Genomic DNA, 19,635 nt, shown 5'->3' with positions numbered 1-19,635 from the left:
CATATTAATGTTTTGTATACAAGTTCCTGTATATGGCCCTAAGTTTAAAATGAAGATTGTTAATACCAAGGCTTGAACTCAGAGACTTGGTTAAACTCAGCTCTTGTTAAATTTTTGGTAAAGGCTGGAGCCTTACCTGAGGGGGATTGTGTGGAAGATGCTGGAAATCAAACCTGGAACCTCATGCACTCTACATTCTGGGCCTAAGAATCTTACTCTCTTGAGTTTGGGATCACAGTTCATGTGAAAGTTAGTCTCTTCATAACCAGTGCATTGCTACTTGACAAACATGGAAAAGCAGTATGCTAAAACTTGTTCTTTAAATTTTATATTAATTTGGGGATTTTGTTGTTGTTTTGAAAACAGGTTGCTTGCCAGTTTATAATTTATAAGGGCTTCGGCTCTTATACATTATTTTAGCTGATTTACTCCTAATTTTTTTGCCATTCTTTTACACAAATAATTGATGGTGGTATTTCTCAAATGTCAATCTAATCAGTTACCTTCAACTTACTGATTTTTCATATTACATTAGTTTTGTGTTAAATTAAGTAGGATTTTTTTCTGCATCTGTTATTTTAATTCTCCTTAGGTATCTTGTGTATTCAGGGTGCTCAAGAGCCCTTTTATAATAAAACTCTTTTCCCCACAGCTACTTATCACTGTGGCATTCAATCAACCTGTTAAGCTTTATTCCATGAAATTTCAAGGGCCAGATAATGGTAAGTAAAAGACAGCTTTTTATTTACCAACCTACTGGTTGGTTACTTGTGTTAGCATGCATTGGAAACTATTATATAGACTTGGATATTCTTTTTTTGAGAAAGAGTGAAATTGTGGCAAATTATAAATGAGTGGACAAATAAATATGAAATTATCAGGGACTGAAAGTAAGGAAGTAATATAATACTTAATTTTTTTATTGTGAAAATACAGAGGGGTTACAATTACATGGGCAAGATAATGAGTACATTTCTTATCAAGAATTGTAGCCTCCTCCTTTGTTCCCCTTCCCATCCCTTCCCATCCCCCTCCCCCCCACCAAAGTTGTAAAGTTCGTTTTCGACATAAGGACTTGTACATCTCATTGTTGCAATGGGTCCACCTGTATCCCTATTTAAATGATTTGTTTTTTCCCTTCCCCTCCACAAATTATACCGACATCAAATACAGTGAAAGCAGGGGTTATACTGTGGGGGAGGGACATACAAAGCAGCAAAGAAATAATCTTATAAATGTGTTAGAAACAATTGCATGAAAGAAAAACACATTTGAATACATATCTTAGGGTTCATTTCCCTAACATCAATTTATCTGACCTTTTAATTTTGGGAAGGTTTGTTTTTTTAACAAACTACTGAGTCATTTATTTCAGCTATCAATTCTTAGCAACCGTTTTTTAGAATTAACACTAGGAGAGATTGTTTTCAAATCCCTCCTATTGTAAATAATACAGCTGAGACTTCAGACTTTACTACAGGCATATCAAAGTGGTTGCATAGATTAGGGTTTGTCTTTTGTGAAGTCAAACATTACTTATCTACCTTCCCTTTGTTTCCATTACTGTTGAATTTTTTGAGGGGATTAAGGGAATGGAGATTTAAGGGTTTGGGGTTTATTTTTTGATTCTTTGATTGGACAGAATAGCTTATGTCCTGTTTACAGAGAGCATTTCCCTATCATTTATTATTCTGAATTTTTATATAATTTTTCATTAAAGTTGCAGTTTTACCTGGCAAGCATTCTTCCTTGCTTGAGGCATTTCCTCATTTCTTTTGCTAATAGTTTTCTTTTCAGGTAGAGATTTTTTTTTTGTCTGGGTTTGCCTCAATCTGTTATTCTCCTGTCTCTATCTCTTGATTGAGATTAGGGTTAACTAGGGTTATAGGCATGTGCTGCCATGCTTGGCTGGTTTTTGAGATAAGATCTTAGTAATTTGCCTAGTTGGCTTCAAATTCAGTACTGCCTCCCAAGTATCAAACCATAAACCACTATAACCAACTTTAAAAATGAATCTCAGTACTTAGCCTAAGAAGTAAGGAATAAGATATTTTGTATATGTATTCTTACTGTGGGCCTTATCTTATATTTGAGGTGAAATTGGCCATTTTTATGATTCTCTTTTGCCTAAATGTTTTCTTTTTTTTTTTTTTCCTTGTCCGGTCGTGGGGCCTGAACTCTGGGCCTGGGCGCTGTCCCTCAGCTCTTCAGCTCAAGGCTAGCGCTCTACCACTTGAGCCACAGCGCCTTCCGGCTTTTTTCTTTTTGCTTATGTGGTGCTGAGGAATCGAACCCAGGGCCTCAGGCATGCAAAGCAAGCGCTCTACCACTGAGCCACCTTCCTAGCCCCTGCCTAAATGTTTTCACTGATGATGTTTTTCTTCCAAATAATCAAATGAACTAGTTGTTGGCAACTACAAGTTCTAACTTAGTACTATTTCTTTTATGAAAATGTATTAATCTGCATATAATGTTAGAACCCATTGTCATCTTTATACTTCTTTGTCAAATTCATCATAGTATTTCTTTTGTAGTAGATGTAATGTGTGTGCACACATGCATGTGTATGTTTTTTAATATTTTATTTCTAATATTTTGTGTTAAGTCAAAAAAGTACTAGTAAATGAATCTTGGGAGGGCAATTGACTGTCAGTCACCAGTGTGAGTCTTAGTGGTAGAGGTCTATAAAGATTTATATATATAGGTATATACAAATATGTGCCACTTATATCTTTGTGTAAAGTATGACTAATAATAAATGTAAGGAAGTATAGTATGTTTGCAGTTTTTATCATTTCATTTTATTTTATAGGTCAGGGGCCTAAATATGTAAAAATTTTTATCAACTTACCACGATCTATGGATTTTGAAGAGGCAGAAAGAAGTGAACCAACTCAAGCTTTGGAACTGACAGAAGATGATATTAAAGAAGATGGCATTGTTCCACTCCGTTACGTTAAGTTTCAGAATGTTAACAGTGTAACTGTAAGTAGTATTTCACTAAGAAGAAATTTAACAAGTTTATGAATAACAATACTGCCTTAGTATTCTAGATGATTCTGAATAGTCTGTTAGTGTTTGTCCAACAATTTAAAATGAATAAAATTATCATGGGCTAAAAATTGTCTTTATAATTTAGCCATGCACCCTAGAGAAGAATGACAGGTTGATTTTAAACATTTGCAGGCTCTTTTAATTCTAGAATATTTATACTTAAACTGGAGTTATTTGTGCTGTATCTTTCATACCTGGTGATATATATCTCCAGTTTAAACTGACAAAACATATACATCAATCAATTTGTTTTCTAGAACATGCAATTTATTTACTTTTTTTTGGTGCCAGTCCTGGGCTTGAGCTAAGAGCCTGGGCATTGCCCCAGGGCTGCTTTTATTCTACCTCTTGAACCACAGCTCAAGTTCTGGCTTTTTGATGGTTAGTTGGAGTTAAGAGTTTTGCAGACTTAACTGCTTGGCCTGGCTTTGAACTGCAATACTTAAGATCTCAGCCTCCTGAGTAGCCAGGATTACAGGCATGAGCCAGCAGCACCCAGCAAAACTGATCTTTTAAAAATACGTTTACATTTTATAAAATTACTCAAGGTATATCTAAATACTAAATAGTATCTGATTTAAATGATACAAAAATTCCACCTATTAAAAAATTCCACCTATAGAAGTCAGCCACTTTTTAGCAGTTAGTAATTGTTCTTGAAAATTGTATAATCAAAACCCAGCATCCAGGGCTGGGAAGGTGGCTCAGTTGTAGAGCGCTTGCCTTGTATGCATGAGGCCCTGGGTTCAATTCCTCAGCACCACATAAGCAAAAAAGAAAAAAGCTGGAAGTGGTGCTGCAGCTAGCCTTGAGCTGAAGAACTGAGGGACAGGGCCCAGGCCCAGAGTTCAGGCCCCGTGACCAGACCCAAAAAAAAACCCCAAAAACAAAAACCCACCATCCTTCTCTTTACCTCTTCCTTCCTGTCCTTTCATGAGAGGATAGGACAGGTAGACAAGAATGGTGTTTATAGTATCTAGAGAAAGTAGAAATCAGCACAGAATTATTGAGACCAGGTTATACTAAACTAGTAAAATGTCTTTTGTGGGGGCTGGGAAGGTGGTTCAGTGGTCGAGCACTTGCCTTGCATGCCTGAGGCCCTGGGTTCGATTCCTCAGCACCACATAAGCAAAAAGAAAAAAAGCCGGAAGTGGCGCTGTGGCTCAAGTGGTAAAGTGCTAGCCTTGAGCTGAAGAGTTGAGGGACAGCACCCAGGCCCAGAGTTCAGGCCCCATGACCGGATCCCCCCCCCCAAAAAAAAGTCTTTTGTTTTAATGGAATAATTCTATTTTTGTAAATTAAAAAATGCTATTAGCATGTATCTTCAAGAAGTTTTACGTGGAGTTTTACAGTATACAATATATTAATTATGTCTTTTAGCTTGGTTCTGGTGGTCTATACCTATAATCCTAGCTACTTGGGAGGCCTTGAGAATGGAAGGATTATGATTTGATGGGCCAGCACAACCAAAAGTATTTGTCAGTCATGGGGCTTGAACTCTTAGCCCGGGCACTGTCCTTGAGCTCTTCAGCTCAAGGCTAGTATTCTGCCACTTGAGCCACAGTGCGGCTTTCCGTTTTCTGGAGATAAGAGTCTCATGGACTTTCTTGCCTGGGCTGGCTTTGAACTGTAATCATCAGATCTCAGCCTCCTGAGTAGCTAGGATTACAACTGTGAGCCACTGGCCTGGTAAACCGAAGGGTTTTTTTTCCTTTTTTTTTTTTTTTGTGCCACTTCTGGGTCTTGAACTCAGGGCCTGGGCACTGTCTCTGAGCTTCTTTTGCTCAAGGCTAGCACTCTACCCCTTGAGCCACAGGGCTACTATCGTTTTTTTTTTTTTTTTCCTGTATATGTGGTACTGAGGAATCGAACCCAGGGCTTCATGCATGCAAGACCAGCACTCTTACCAATAAGCCACATTCTCAGCCCCTAAACCAAAAAGTTTTTAAGATCTCCTTCTCAACCCATAGCTGAACCCAGTGGTATATGCCTATCCCAAGCTGTATAGGAGACCATCCTGGGTGGAAAAGACTTAGAGACTCCATCTCACTAAAGGGAATCTAGAAGCAGGCCCAACAAAGATCTGAAACCTAGAGTAGGTATCATAGCTAGCTCAGGTGCAACCCAGATGGAAAGTAAGTCCTTATTGTAAAATAACTGGCGAAAGGAACAGGGCTGGAGTGGGCTCAGCAATAGTGCTAGTGTAGAAAGTGCTAGGCTCTAACTACAAACCTTCAGTGTCACCCAATCAAAAATAGGCAAATTAACAAATGAGTAACACCTTTTGTTTTCCCTAGGGATAGGAGAAGGCTTATTAGAAGCATCCTTTAACTCAAGAGTTCCTGAATTAATTTCCATTTGTCCTTGAAAATCACCAAAGATAATTATCTTGTAGGAGGTTTGAGACTTTGTGTACCTATCTTACCAAATTTTAGTCAGTGATACAAATGAAGATACAGAAAGCACACCAATCATTTTTGTTGTTGTTATTGGTTGTGGGTCTTGAACTCAGGGCCTGGGCCCTGTTGCTAAGCATTTATACTGAAGGCTAGCACTCTACCACTTGGAGCTACAACACCACTTCCTGTTTTCTGGGGGCTAATTGTAGATAAGAATCTCATGGACTTTCCTGCCTGGGCTGGCTTCAAACCATGATCTTCAGATCTCAGCCTCCTGAGATTAGGATTACAGTCATGAGTCACTGATACCAATCACTTTTTGACATAAGGGAATCAAACTAAGTTTTGGTTAGTCTAATCGAAAAGTTAAAAAAAAAAAAGGTGTGTTTAGATTCAAAAGAGTTGGTTTAATAGTCTTATTTATTATAGACCTTAAATTGACCAACTTGAGTTTGAAATTAATCTATGGTTGCCTATGAGAACAATAAAAATTGACAAATAATATCTTAGAATAAAAAAAGCATGTCATCTAAGTAAGGAGATGCAATATTTTAAAGTAGACAGCATATAGAATGTTTTTTTAATTAAAAATGGATAAAATTTTAAAATCCAGTGTATTAGAAAAGGAACTATAGGTAAAGCTATCTCTTAACATGCTGATGGAAGTTTTTAAGTAGAAAGTCAAGCCTGCTATAAAAAATATGGAGTGCATAGTATAGTTTTAGGTGCTGATTTCCAATATTATTTTTTCTTCTACTATTCTAGGATATAGGATGGATATATGAATGTAGACAGAATGTAACTGCAGAGATTTTCCTCAGTGAAAAACTATGATTTTAATAAAATTATCAACAGCAGTTTGTCCCATTGTAACCATGAATCTCATACTCTTTCAACATTCTCTGTAAAGAAAGCTCTAATTCTGACTCCTCCATACTATCCCACTAAATTACCATGAATTTATGTCATGACATCTCTGGAGAAGGTGAGAATAGCAAGACAATGATGGGAGTTCAGTCTTCTAGGAGCAGTAGTCTAAATGCTATATAATTTAGATTAATCCTTACAAACAATGAAGGGCATTTTTAATAATAATCTGTGACTTGATTAAACATAAAACAGACTCATGAAAAAAGGGTCATAATAATAAACGCAATTTTTTTTGTAGATATTTGTTCAATCTAATCAAGGTGAAGAAGAAACAACAAGAATTTCGTATTTTACTTTTATTGGTACTCCAGTCCAAGCAACTAATATGAATGACTTCAAACGAGTAAGTTTGTTCAATGATAATAAGGGGAAATAAAAATACAGTGATAGAGGAAGAATTTCAGGTGTTTCAGTAGTAATACTGCTTTTAAATATGAAGAGATCTAAATCCTCTGGCTTAAAATTTTATAAGGTTAAAATACAACAGTAAGTTCTCTTAGTCACTTTTGAGAAATATGTCAAGCCTTAAATGATATATATTAGTGAGTTGTAAAAGTAAGTGTGGTTAGAGAAAGTAGGAATAATTGAAAAGTAGAAGTAAGTTATTATTTGAAAGCTATAGTGAAATTTTAAGTTCTTGCTAATACTAAGCTTTTGATTATCACATTTCTATTTCTAATAAGATTTAAAATTACTTGAGTAAATTTTATTATGAAAGGATAAACTAAGTTTTTTTTTTGTTTTTTAAAATTTAAACTAAGTTTTAATACACTGATATGCTGACTTTCCAAACTGGGTCCTGAAAGAGTACATGTTAGAAAATAAAGTTACATGCAACTTTTCTCAAAATTTTATGATTTTTTTCTTTTGTTTTCTTTCTTTTTTTTTTTTTGCCAGTCCTGCAGCTTGAACTCAAGCCTGCGCACTATCCCTGAGCTGCTTTTGCACAAGTCTCTTTACCATCTAAGCCACAGCGCCACTTACAGCTTTTTCTGTGTATATGGTACTAAGGAATCGAACCCAGGGCTTCATGCATGTTAGGCAAGCACTCTACCAAGCTACATTCCCAGCCCCTTTTATGAATTTCTGTGTATATTTTTTTAAAAGACACAGTCTTAAAGATTGCAAAAAATTCATTTAGGAATAAGGACCACCCTTTTATAGGTTTCTAGAACAACTAACTGATAGCTCTACAAACCCAGATCATAGAATGCCAGAGAGTTGTTTTTTTCTTTTTAACCAAACCCAGGTACTATATACAGCTTAACTGTGCCATTGCATAGGGGATGTACGTGTTTTCCTGTTTCTGATGGCTACATTTGATAGGCAACCTAGGGCCTGCAGAAAGAGATTCACAATAGACTTTGGGGGGGAATTATTTGAAGGGTTCCAAGAGTTCCAAGACCTCTCATTTTTTAGTGGTATCTGCAGATCTAATTTTAATTCAGTTATAGAAAAATTGCATAATGATGATGGCCTTACAAAATTGTATACTGTTTTTATAGGATCGAAAAACTTGACAATATATCATTTATCTTGTCATTTTTATACTATATTCTCCTGTGTCATGGTTTAATTAAGTTTTGGGAGTGGTAGGAATAATTGAGTACTGAAAATCTGTCATACTACATGATATATATATATATAAATGTATATATATATATACATACACACACATACAAAATGTCATGTCAGAAGAAGCACAGAAAAAAAAAGAAGCATAGATTAAATAGCTACATTTTTGTGATGTGAGATACGTTTTCCTGGGAAAATGCGTGAGCAACAAAGATGTTTTAGTCTTCCACTTTAGTGCTTTAAGATTTTAATTTAATGCCATTGGTCTTGGCTTTAAGTATACCTTGCATAATTTGTTATTAGCATAGTTCTTTGTCTAAGACCTGTTAATTTTATGTCTTACTATTTCAGTATTAGCTTTACCTTCCTATTTTTTACCTCATACTGTTTGAGTTCCAGTTTTTTCTACAAATAATTCTTACTCTGTCTTATCCATCTTCTTGCCAACCTGCCATTCAAGTAGTTTTTAAATTTGCATTAATAATTGTCTGTATTTGTCTCCACATTGTTTTTGGCAACTTCCTTCCAGTCTTACATTTTTCTCTTCTTTAATTGCAAAAACTTCCTTTTCAGGGTCTTGTTCTTGCCTGAAAGTATTTGTTTTTTCATTTGACTTTTTTCACGTTAAATTACTGTAGAGTAGCATTTTTCAAATTTTTAAATCTTAAGTACCTATTAAACTGTGAAATATGGTTGAAAAGTAGTTGTTAAAACTAGGAAATTAAAATTTTACAATAGTGAATATGATACATAGTCACAATAATATTTGTAATTAAAAATTCTTAAAAAGAACCAATACAAGAGCATTATTTTATGATTTTTATGAATTTCTTTGTTACCTAAATAGAGTAGACTTGTTCTCAGACCAACTCCTGCATTTGGCCTTTTATGATGATTTTTGTGCCATGTAGTCTCTATAAAACTCTATGGTACACTTGGAGAAGAATGAGTTGTAAAAGCAAAGAGCTATTTAGAATTATTCTAAAATGGGTTTGGTGTTACAGACTTCCTAAAATAGTATCAGGGACCCTAGTGGGACCAACCTTTGAACTGCTTTGAGAATAGTTTGAATCCTTTAATTTCCTTCCAGTCATTTATTGTCCTGAAAGACAAGCTTTAACTGTTCTTATATCATATGAGACATCAACTTAAATGTAGTGGAAAATTTTTATGAATTTAGTCCATTTGATTCTTGTATAGAATTTGCTTAATTAAGCTATTGCTTTTTGTTTAATACTTTTTGTCTGTAGTACCATGCTAGTACAGTGATGATCCCTGTTCACAGGGAGATATGTACGAACAGTAGGATAATGTACAAAATATGAAAGCTCCTAAAAATAAAAACGTGACAAAATATTCTCATGTTCATTGACATTCCTTTTTCCCAACAATGTCTGACGAGTGTAAGAAGCCTTTTTGGATGTCTTTGAACTAAGTTTTGAAAATAGAATTTGGATAAATGAAAAGATAAGTGATGGGTACACTGTTTTGAATGAGTAGATAGTTTTAGTTTTCGGAATGTTCCTGTCCTTCCCCTCTGTCACTAAGTAGTAATACTGATAAATCTTGGATGTAGATAGAAATCTTAGACCATTTTACTCTTTAAGGCTGTACTTTAGGATTTGATAGACTAGAATACAGCTTTATTTGTCAGTTTTTGGCTCTTAAAGGCATCACGCACAGATGATAACATACACTTCGGCTATTTGTTGTTGTAAATGTATTCTTTGTATTGCAGCATGAAAAGCTTACTGTCTTAATTGGAAGTAGATATTTTTGTTGCTAAAATAGCTTTTTATACAAACTGCTTATTTTAGTATTAAAATATAAGTACAAAAACTAGAAAATTTTAGGGGCTTCTGCTTGGTAGGGATTGAAGCGCATGTAAAAAGCAGATTTGTATCACTGTAATAAAAATAGACTTTTCTACACTGGCCATTCACCATATCAGCTAGTTTTGTAACATTTCTATCTGTTTATTTTTCAGCTTTTTTAATCCAACTCAAATGAACTAAACCCAGAAGATTTTTTTAAATGAAGTAATATAAAGATTGACTTTGTCTCACTCTACTCCCCTCCTTGCTTCTCTGCTCATCTAGCACCTGTCTGCTCTCACCCTTCCCATGTTCTCTCCAGTGCTGCTGCAAGATTTCTTCAGCTTCCAGCCTCTGGATCATCCTTGTTACCTAGATTTCCTCAACCATCTCTTCCTCCAGATTTCATCCTACTCATGATTCTCAGTTGGCCTTTTGTTTTGGGCTTGCAACTAGATGCTTTAATTTTATTACCTTACTGTGTTGCTCACCACACTTTTTGTTTGTTTCCCCCCCCCTGCTATTTCATATTCTTTTTTGTTTCACATTTTGAGTAGCAAGTGGTAATATTAAAATAAAACATTATCAATGCTTTGAAAATTAATTATTTGGATAATGTTTTAATTCATTCTAGAGTTTAGCTTACCATTTAGGAGCTAGAGAATCATTTTGTAACTTAAATATAAATTATTTTATACTAGTTAGTATTGGGTTATAATTGAGGGGGGGGGTATAGTTTTTCTTTTCTCATTGAAATGTTAGCCCAGTCTTTCTGTGAATTGTATCATCTGCTTTTACCTGCCTAACTGAGCTCAAGGCCAGTTGAAGTACTTATGGACTGAATGATCAGTGGACTCTTTACTGAAAAACTATTTTGACACCTAATTTTGATGTGCCTAGACTTGTTGTCTAAGTTGTAGTATACTTAAGACAAAAGAGCTTGATGTTTGGGCTAAGGATCTACATTGGAATGCTGAATTTCTTCTTTTTTACAGAGAATACATATTGGCAAGTTGAAAGTTATCACCCTGTGAAACAGTATGCAGATTTGTGTCTTCTGTATCACATCTGCTAAAATTTTAATTTTTAATATTAGTTTTTGTCCTAGCTTAATCTAATAGCTTGTGTTTTGTTTTTTCCAAGTAATTTAGTGATCAGTAATGCTTTCACTGTTTATCAACATAAATTCATTTGTGATACAAATAATACCACCTCCCTTTCATTTTAGCGCTTTTAAACATGATTTTCTTACTCTTGTCCACATTCACTTTTGTGACATTATCATCTTCCTTTTGAGCTTTTTTACCTGTTTCTTTTTTTGCAAAAAATAAAAAGTTTCATTGAAGAAATAAGAATGACTTTTCTTAGATGGGGGAGGGTGCTGTTAGCATTATATGATTGGGAATTCAGTGGCATTTTTAAATGTTTTTACAAATGACATTGAACTAGCTATTTTTCTTCATAGACCAGATACATACTCAGGGACCTTTAAGAGTTTTGTTTCTTCAAACAAAGCACAACCAATTTAAAATAATGAAACACATTTATAAGTACATGTAGCTATTTTTCAATACAAATATATATTCTTGCAGAATTTTGCAAGAGGGTTGCATTTCTTTAGGGGCATTTCTGCTTTGAGAATATACTAATGACCAAACTATATACTTAAGGTAAATTACTCTGTTAGAGTATAAAACTCTCCCTCAGATTTTTTTTCAAAGTGTTAATAGAAAATATGTTTTTATGCTGACATGTTTATAGCAAGCAGGATATATATATATATATATATATATAATATATATATATATATATACTCTCAATAGTGAATTTTTGACACAAGGTGTATTCTTTACTTTTTTATAGTGCATTTGTAGAAGCCAGGGTTTTAAAAACCTCAGAAATTTTTGTCATTTTTAATCTGCTTGTATTGCATGTCTACATATTAAAGGAAAAGTCTAGAAACTTGTCATTTTGTGCCTGAAGACATGAGTGTAGCATACTCGTAATTCTAGATTATTTTGTGATTGACATTTAATTCCTGATTGCCTAAAAATAGTAAACTAAGAATGTTTTACTCATATAGCATCATCTTTTTTATTAATGTCTCTAAACTGTCAAACTTGTTTGGAAAAATACATTACTTTTTCTTAAAACAGGGTGGGAAACCAAAAGTAGCATGCATGTGTTTTATTTTTAATTCCTGTGGCTAGGGTGGCACATTTGCTCCCACAATAAGAGGACATTGCATGCTTTAAAAGATCAGGGATTAAAAGTTAAGACCATTATGAAGGATAACATGATTTCCACATTAGTATTTTTGAAAAACTAAAGCAATAAATTGTACATAAAACTTTTTTATTTTTGTTTTTCCAGGTAGTTGGCAAAAAAGGGGAAAGCCACTAAGGTACAAAAGACACTGGAAGATCTGTTGCAGTCAAGATTTGCAGCTCCTGGATAATTGCTTGATTCTCTCCAGAAATTGTCAATGTTTCGTTCATTGCCATTACCAATAAATCATTGCTTTTGTTCAGATGCTATCACTAGTGTTTCTATTGTAATCTTGATACATGCAGTTGTAAATAAAAGTCACTACTTTTGCCAAGCTAAAATCTTGTCATTCCACATAAGTATTTTCAGTTGCATTTATTTGAGTATTTTCCAGCTTATTTTAGAGGAGACTTAAATGTTTGGTAACATTGTTTGAAAGCTAGTTTCTCTCTTAGAGGAACAAAACTGTTGTACTGAATTAAGGAGTACATTTGTATACACACATACATATACATACAGAGTGAGTGATTTTGGTAAATGCACTTAAGAATAACTAACCATGCTCAAGTAAGTACTGAATTTTTATTTTAAAAAATTGGTTATCTTGGTGATATAGAAATTACTCAAATTATAAACTGCCAGAAACAAAACTCTCAGAGTTTACTACTCTTACCTAAAACTGTTAGGTTAATGGGATTGCAAATTCTCATGCCAAGATTTTAATCCTGTTTAAACTACTTTGAGTCAGTCATTTTCTTTACTAATTGAGAACTATTGGCTAAACATCTGTATATTATTTTAGTCTTAAAGCTGTAATTTAGTAGGTGTTGGCAAGTTTAATTTTTAAATTTGAGTGTTTGTTAAATTCAGTATTTTAAGAGAATTATGACTTGGTTAATACATTTAAGAGCATTCTTGTCTAGAAATATGGTAAATACCATTTGCCCTTTGGAGACCAATGTATTTATATGTGAATTATGCAGAAATTATGTGGAAGTTTTACTGTTTAAGTAGTCACTTTCCCAAACCCAAGTGTCATTAGGTAATGTTTAGTTCATTTGTATGTGAACACAGTAACTTGTCTTGGTGATGTCTATATTGTATGTATTTCACAACTTTGTTGCCTTGGGTCAAGTTGGTGACAGAGGGCAAAAAAATAAAAGTTTATAATACTCCTAATATAGACCATGTCAGATTAATTATGCCTGAAATTAAGGATAAGATTAGATTAATATCAAGGGTTTTAGTTAATACTTTTGTACACTTAACCTTTTGGGGTAATTGTTACAAAGTGCCTCATCTTAGATACTGATGAACTCTGCCTATTTATATCTTGACAATTAAAAAACCCAGTAAAAGTGATCTTTGTAAAGGACTGAGCATTAGATTTATATTGTTTGTGTGACTTTCCTATAACTTAGTTGATTGTAAGACATTCCATAATTACTCAAATTGTAAATGAAAACATGTTTATAGGTAACAATAACTTCACTTACGGGAAGTTTTACTGTTACAAATAAAACATGGGTATTTAAGCTTATTTAAAATACCAAGCAGAAATGACATTTTTCCTAAATTACTATTTGTAAACACTGAAGAGTATTTAAAAAAATTAAAAGGCAACCTAAGTTATTTTAACAAGAGCCACTCAGTAGTACTTTCTAGAAAACTCATTAAATTTTATCTTGTTAGCAAAATGAGAATCCTGTTTGCATGTTTTTGTTAATTTTACATCAGGATGCTGTCCAGTGAGACCCAGCAGCGAAACGGAAGTATTGTAGTACAAAGTATCTGCTAAAGGTTGAGGAATAACACAGGCGCACTCACTCCCGTGTCCCTACGGCTCTTTGTCATCAAGTCCCCAATTTCCCCTATCTCAGTACTTAGCCACTTAGCATTCTGTTCAGCATTGATGTGTGAGTTTAAACCTGTCTTTTCTTGATTCAATGAGGATATATACATCATGTTTTGCAGTTTATAGGTATGCTCCTAATGTGTATTTCAGCATTTCATTCTTTGCTTCACTTAACACTATATTTGAGGGGGTGGGGAGACAAAAAATCCAAAATGGAGTTATGTGCAGGTGGCTCAAGACTAATCTGAGCTAGTCAGAAGTCTGAGATTAGAGGATTGAGTTTTGAAGCCAGCCCAGGCTGAAAAGCCTGGAAGACTCCCATCTCCCATTAACTAGCAAAGTGCCAGACTGGAGGTGTGGCTCGTGATAAAGCATGATAGCAGTGAACAAGCAGAGGCCCTCAATTCAAATCCTAAGCAGTTTAGATCTTTCCATGTTCCCTTTTAGTGTCACACAGATTCCTTATTAACCTCTCCTATCCTCTCTACTCCCCTTTATGCCTACTCTTTTCTCCCCTTTCCTCTCTACTCTCCTCATTGTGGAGCTAGGGCTGATCCCAGGATCTCACCGGTGCTAGGCAGATACTCTACCACTTGAGCCACACTCAGATCTCTTGATTTTCAGTTATTTTTTCAGTCCCTAGGCTGTCCTGGAACCACAATCCTACCACATAGCGGATCCTACAGGCATTTCCCAACATGCCCAGTTTGTTGAGAAGGGTTCTCACTAACTGTTCAAGCAGACTTCAAACCATGATCCTCCTGATGCACACCTTCCAAGACACAGTTAAGCTTAAAATCTTTAACACTATAGTAAACATTTATAAAGAACTGGAGGTAAGTAACTTACTTATGTCTTCTCCCTTGTAAAAGTAAATAAAATTGCTGATGGCTCACACCTATATTCCTAAACGAAGACTATAGCTTGAGGTTAAAGCCAGCCCAAGTAAATCTGAGATCCTTACATACAATTAACCAGCGAAAACCTGGATGTGGAGCTGTGGCTCAGGTGGTAGAGCACCAGCCTTGAGTGCAAAAAAAAAAACATGAGACCTTGAACTCAAGGCCTCAGAACCACTGTGTGCATGTGCTTACCACCCCCCACCCCAAAATAGGGGCTTACCAATGTTGCTTCTATTGATACGATGCATAGAGCAGGTTAGTAGATTAGATTAATTTTTGTTCTTTTTATTCCTAGGTAGTTTGTAAAGAAAAATAGAGTCCGTTCAACCAACCACTAGAAAAACCTTTAGCTTTTATACCTCATTGGGTCTCATGTATTTTTAATGTTTGTTTATTGTAAAAATAGTGTACAGAGGGGTTACAGTTACATGAGTAAGGTAGTGAGTACATTTCATGTATTTAAAAATTGAAAGATGCCAGGCATCTATGGCTCAATAAGTTACTTACGAGGCCGAGATGTGAGGGTCAAGATTTGAAGCCAGCTTAGGCAGACAAATCTGTGAGCCTGTTACTTCCAATGGAGGCATGTGTCAAATGGGGTATTCTACGTCTGAGCAAGAAAGCTGGCAAGAGCTTGAGGCCCTGAGTTCAAGCCCCTGAAACACCAAAGTTTTTTACATATAAATAATATATGCTTTAATTTTTTACATATGCTTTATTATACACACACTATGGCATCTAGTAGGCAATCAAACTTATTACCCAGGTATGCCCATATTGCATAAGAAAGTATTGATATCATTTAAAACTCGCTTTAAAATTAAAATTGGTTTGTCTTCAGACCATAATATATGCCTAGCACCAAAGGTACAAATGGACAGAGTTAATTTTAGTAAGCTAAGGTCATGTTTAAGCCTACAGCCTGTGTGAAATTATTAATTGAAGAATGTTTTACTAAACTAACTATAAAATGAGAATTAAATTTAGATGCACTATTAAAATTGTATAAAGTTCAGATAATATTAAAGTCAAGATATGTAACCTTCAAACTGTTATGTTTCTCCTGCTTTGGTTAAGCTTTTCTCTGGGAAGAAGTTCATTTACTATCGAGTTAATACTGAGAAGCTGAACAGGCCAAACTTAGAGTGAAAATGTAATTTGTTGGTTTGTACTTGGACATACTTACTCACTGTGCTACTTAGGAATAAGATCTTTGAGGTTTTATCTCTGCTCCTTCACTTGTCACTTTGAGCAAATAACCTTTGGAGTTTTCTCTTGTGTAAAAATAGGAACATCTGTCTAGCTCTTAGGCTTGTAATGAAGATTAAATGCACCTTACGTTGCTGTATCTGGACCAAGGAGAAGTATTTATCTTTCTTCTATATTCTGCTTTCATCTCACCATCACTGCATTTCAGGGCATCATTTCTTGCTCAGCAGAAGACAGTAGCCTCTAATTGCCTTCCTCCACCCTCTGATCTGGCCTCTGCAATGTTTCTTCTACATGGTTTCTTCTGACAACCTCCAAAAGGAGAGATAACCAGAAACTGTTTCTTCACCAGTCTCTCCCTGCTGTCATGGCTTCTCCAGTCTGCATTGTAGCACTAGCAGTTACTAGCAGTGTATCCTGATATGTCTTCCTCTGAGTTAATTTGTCCATCTGACACATTCTTATTTATCTGCAATTTTCCAGTCCAAGCAAAATTGATACAATCAAACAATTATCTATTCCTCTTTTTCTGGTGTAAACCCTGTATTCATCCCAACCTGATATCTATTCGGTTACTTGTGGTTACTTTTGTCTAATTAGCCCTACTAGGTTATAGGCACTAAATCAATAATTTTGTCCCTAGTACATACTAAACCAGTTTCTTGGGTGTCTTATTAAACACAATGTTGAACAAATAATCGGATTCCATGAACAAAAGGATTAGCTTGGGATTTGCAGTGTAACAAGGTAAGGAACTCTGAAGACAGTATGTTGAAAATGAACTGTAAACTTGGCTGGCGGTGGGGGGGGGCGGCGGGGGGCGGCAGTTGGGAGGGAAGGTAAGTGGGAGAAAAATGAGGAAGGAGGGAACAAGTTCAATAAGAAATGCACTATATTATATATGTAACTGTAGCCCCTCTGTACACACACTGAAAATAAATTTTTAAAAAGAGAAAGAAAATTTAGCAAAATAAAGAAACAACTCAGTACATGGTGGCTGCATAGATGTATTTCTTTTGGAAATGAAGGAGGGATGAAGCTGAACAAGTGAGTAGCAGTAAGTAGAATAAAGGGCTCTTCTTGCCAAGTGAAGGAGATCAAACTTCATCCTTCACTCACCAAAGGAGAATATGAGGCAGTAGGCAAAGGAGAACATGGTGGTTCACAAGTGTTTCCTTCTTATGTATAGATGGAAAAATGTGTGTCTGGGGAAGCCACAAGTTCAGAAGGAAGATGAGCATGGTTCTGTATATACTGTCTTGAACAGTGTACTTGAGATACAGTTGTAGCATGTGAGAGGCACATAGGCACGAAGGAGCGTATAGAGTTTAGGACTAGAAGTAATGAATTAAGAATTATTTAAGCTGGGCACTGGTGGCTCACACCTGTAATCCTAGCTACCTAGGAGGCTGAGATCTGAGGATAATGGTTCAAAGCCAACCTGGGCATGAAAGTCCATGAGACTCTTAGCTCCAATAAAACACTCAGAAAACCAGAAGTGGTACTGTGGCTCAAGTGGTAAAGTGCTAGCCTTGAGCTGAAGAGCTGAGGGACAGTGCCCAGGCCCTGAGTTCAAGAACCACGACGGACAAAAAAATAATTAGTGAAAGTTGAAATAAGGAACTACGAGTTATTTAGAGATGGAAGTTGAAGTAAATATATAAATGGGTGCTTCAAGAGGAAAAACAAAAAAATGAAATAGAGCAAATGCCAGGGAACACAAAAATATCAAGGAATCAGAAGTGACTAGAAAGCATAGTAAATAGAAACATAGGAAGAAAAGGCAGATAGATAAGTAATAAAGGAGTAGTCATTACATATGATAGAGATATTCAACTGTTAGCCCATTAAATTGGAAACTGTTTTTAGTGCTTAATTTTAAGAACATGGTAATACCAAGAATCTTTTGGTTAATAGTTGTGGAGGTGGGAGGGAAGAGATGGTAGGGGAAAAACAAAGGAGGAGGCAACAATGCTTGATAGGAAACGTACTCATTACCTTGCTCATGTAACTGTAGCCCCTCTATACAGTATTTTTACTATAAAAAACATTTTTTAAAAAGGAAGTGTTAGGAGATTAAATGGTTCTGAAGCCCTTTTGACAATAGAATTTTGAACATTTTATAGTCTTACATAGTTTTACATGAAAATAGAAGGCTTGGGAGATTATTGGCAACATTATTTAAAATTTAATTTTATTGTCAAGGTAATATACACAGGGATTAGAGTTATATACATAAGATAGTGAGTACATTTTTTGTTGAACTTGTTCCCCCTCCTCATTTTTCTCCCACTTTCCCTCCCTCCCAATCCTCCCCACCCCCTGCCAAGTTGTACAGTTCATTTCCAACATACTGTCTTGTAAGTATTGCTTTTGCACTGGTTTGCCCTTTGTCTGTTGTCTCACCATTTTGTAGTTCCCCTTCCCTTCCCTAATTCAGATAAATGTATATACAGTACCTAGGGTACCAAAATCAGATACAGTGACAACAGGGGATAAACCATAAGGAAAAAACACAAAAGAAAAAAGAAATTACATAGTACATTGAAAACAATAATAACAAAGAAAAACCTCTTTCCATGTCTGGAATTTTTTTCACATAGCATCATCTTATATGGTCCTATGTACATAGCTGTTGAGCTATTCTGCTCATCTTCTAGGACTATCCTAAACATATACCAGTTATTTCAAATGAAAGAAATCATGGGATCTATGTTTCTTTGGGTCTCTCTTACTTCACTTGATAGGATTTTTCCCCAAGTCTTTCCATTTCTTTATGAATGGGTCAATGTCATAGTTTCTGATGGAAGCATAGAATCCCATTGTGTATATATACCACATTTTCTTGATCCATTCATCTACTGAGGGGCATCTGGGTTGGTGCCATATCTTAGCTATGGTAAATAATGCTGCAATAAACATGGTTGTACTGGTAGCTTTAGTATGGCCTTGTTTGTAGTCATTTGGGTAAATGCCCAGAAGTGAGATTGCTGGGTCATAGGGAAGTTCTATGTGTAGTCTTTTTTTTAAGTTTTACTTTATTGTAAAGATGCTGTACAGAGGAGTTACAGTTACATGAGCAAGGCAATGAGGACATTTCTTGTCGAGCATTGTTACCCACTCCCTTATTGTTCTCCCATTATCCCTTCTTTCTTCCACCTTTCTCACTCTTCCCCCCCTCCCCTGCCCAAAGTTGTAAAGTTCATTTCCAATATACTGTCTTGTGGGTATCATTGTTGCAGTGGGTCATCCTGTGTCCTTGTTTCAGCATTTTGTTATTCCCCTTCCCCTTTCCAAATTAAATGTATATACAAGACGCAGGATACCCAAATCAAGTACAGTGACAACAGGGGATATACCATAGGGGGAAGAACATACAAAGGAAACAATGATACATTAAAAACAACAACAACAAAGAAAGATCTCGTGTCCATATTTTGGGGTTCATTTCACTTAGCATCATCTTATGTGGTCATATGTACATAGCTTTTGAGCTTTTTCTGTTCATCTGATAAAATTATCCTAGGTATATACTAATTATTGCAAATGATGGAAACCATGGGACCTATATTTTTTGGGGTCTGACTTATTTGATATGTTTTTTTCCAATCTTTCAATTTCCTAACAAA

The 19,635-nt window shown here is 35.3% G+C and overlaps 1 protein-coding gene across 2 annotated transcripts in view; it reads left to right on the top strand.

Annotated features, from left to right (window-relative positions):
* Positions 1-12,377, top strand: part of Txnl1 (thioredoxin-like 1) — a 30,686-nt gene extending 18,309 nt beyond the window's left edge. Inside the window, exons 5-8 of one of the 2 annotated variants that reach the window (XM_013019000.1) lie at positions 653-722; positions 2,813-2,985; positions 6,622-6,726; positions 12,146-12,377. In XM_013019000.1, the coding sequence (XP_012874454.1) occupies positions 653-722; positions 2,813-2,985; positions 6,622-6,726; positions 12,146-12,175 (378 nt within the window). In that variant the 3' untranslated portion in view covers positions 12,176-12,377. The remainder of the gene's footprint in view (positions 1-652; positions 723-2,812; positions 2,986-6,621; positions 6,727-12,145) is intronic. The other variant, XM_013018999.1, reaches the window with a different exon arrangement.
* Positions 12,378-19,635: the final 7,258 nt, after the last annotated feature.

This window comes from Dipodomys ordii, unplaced genomic scaffold (assembly GCF_000151885.1).
Source record: "Dipodomys ordii isolate 6190 unplaced genomic scaffold, Dord_2.0 Scaffold43, whole genome shotgun sequence".
Lineage (NCBI taxonomy): Eukaryota > Metazoa > Chordata > Mammalia > Rodentia > Heteromyidae > Dipodomys > Dipodomys ordii.
Note: the sequence above shows the minus strand (reverse complement) of the source record. Positions and strands in the feature narration are given on the sequence as shown.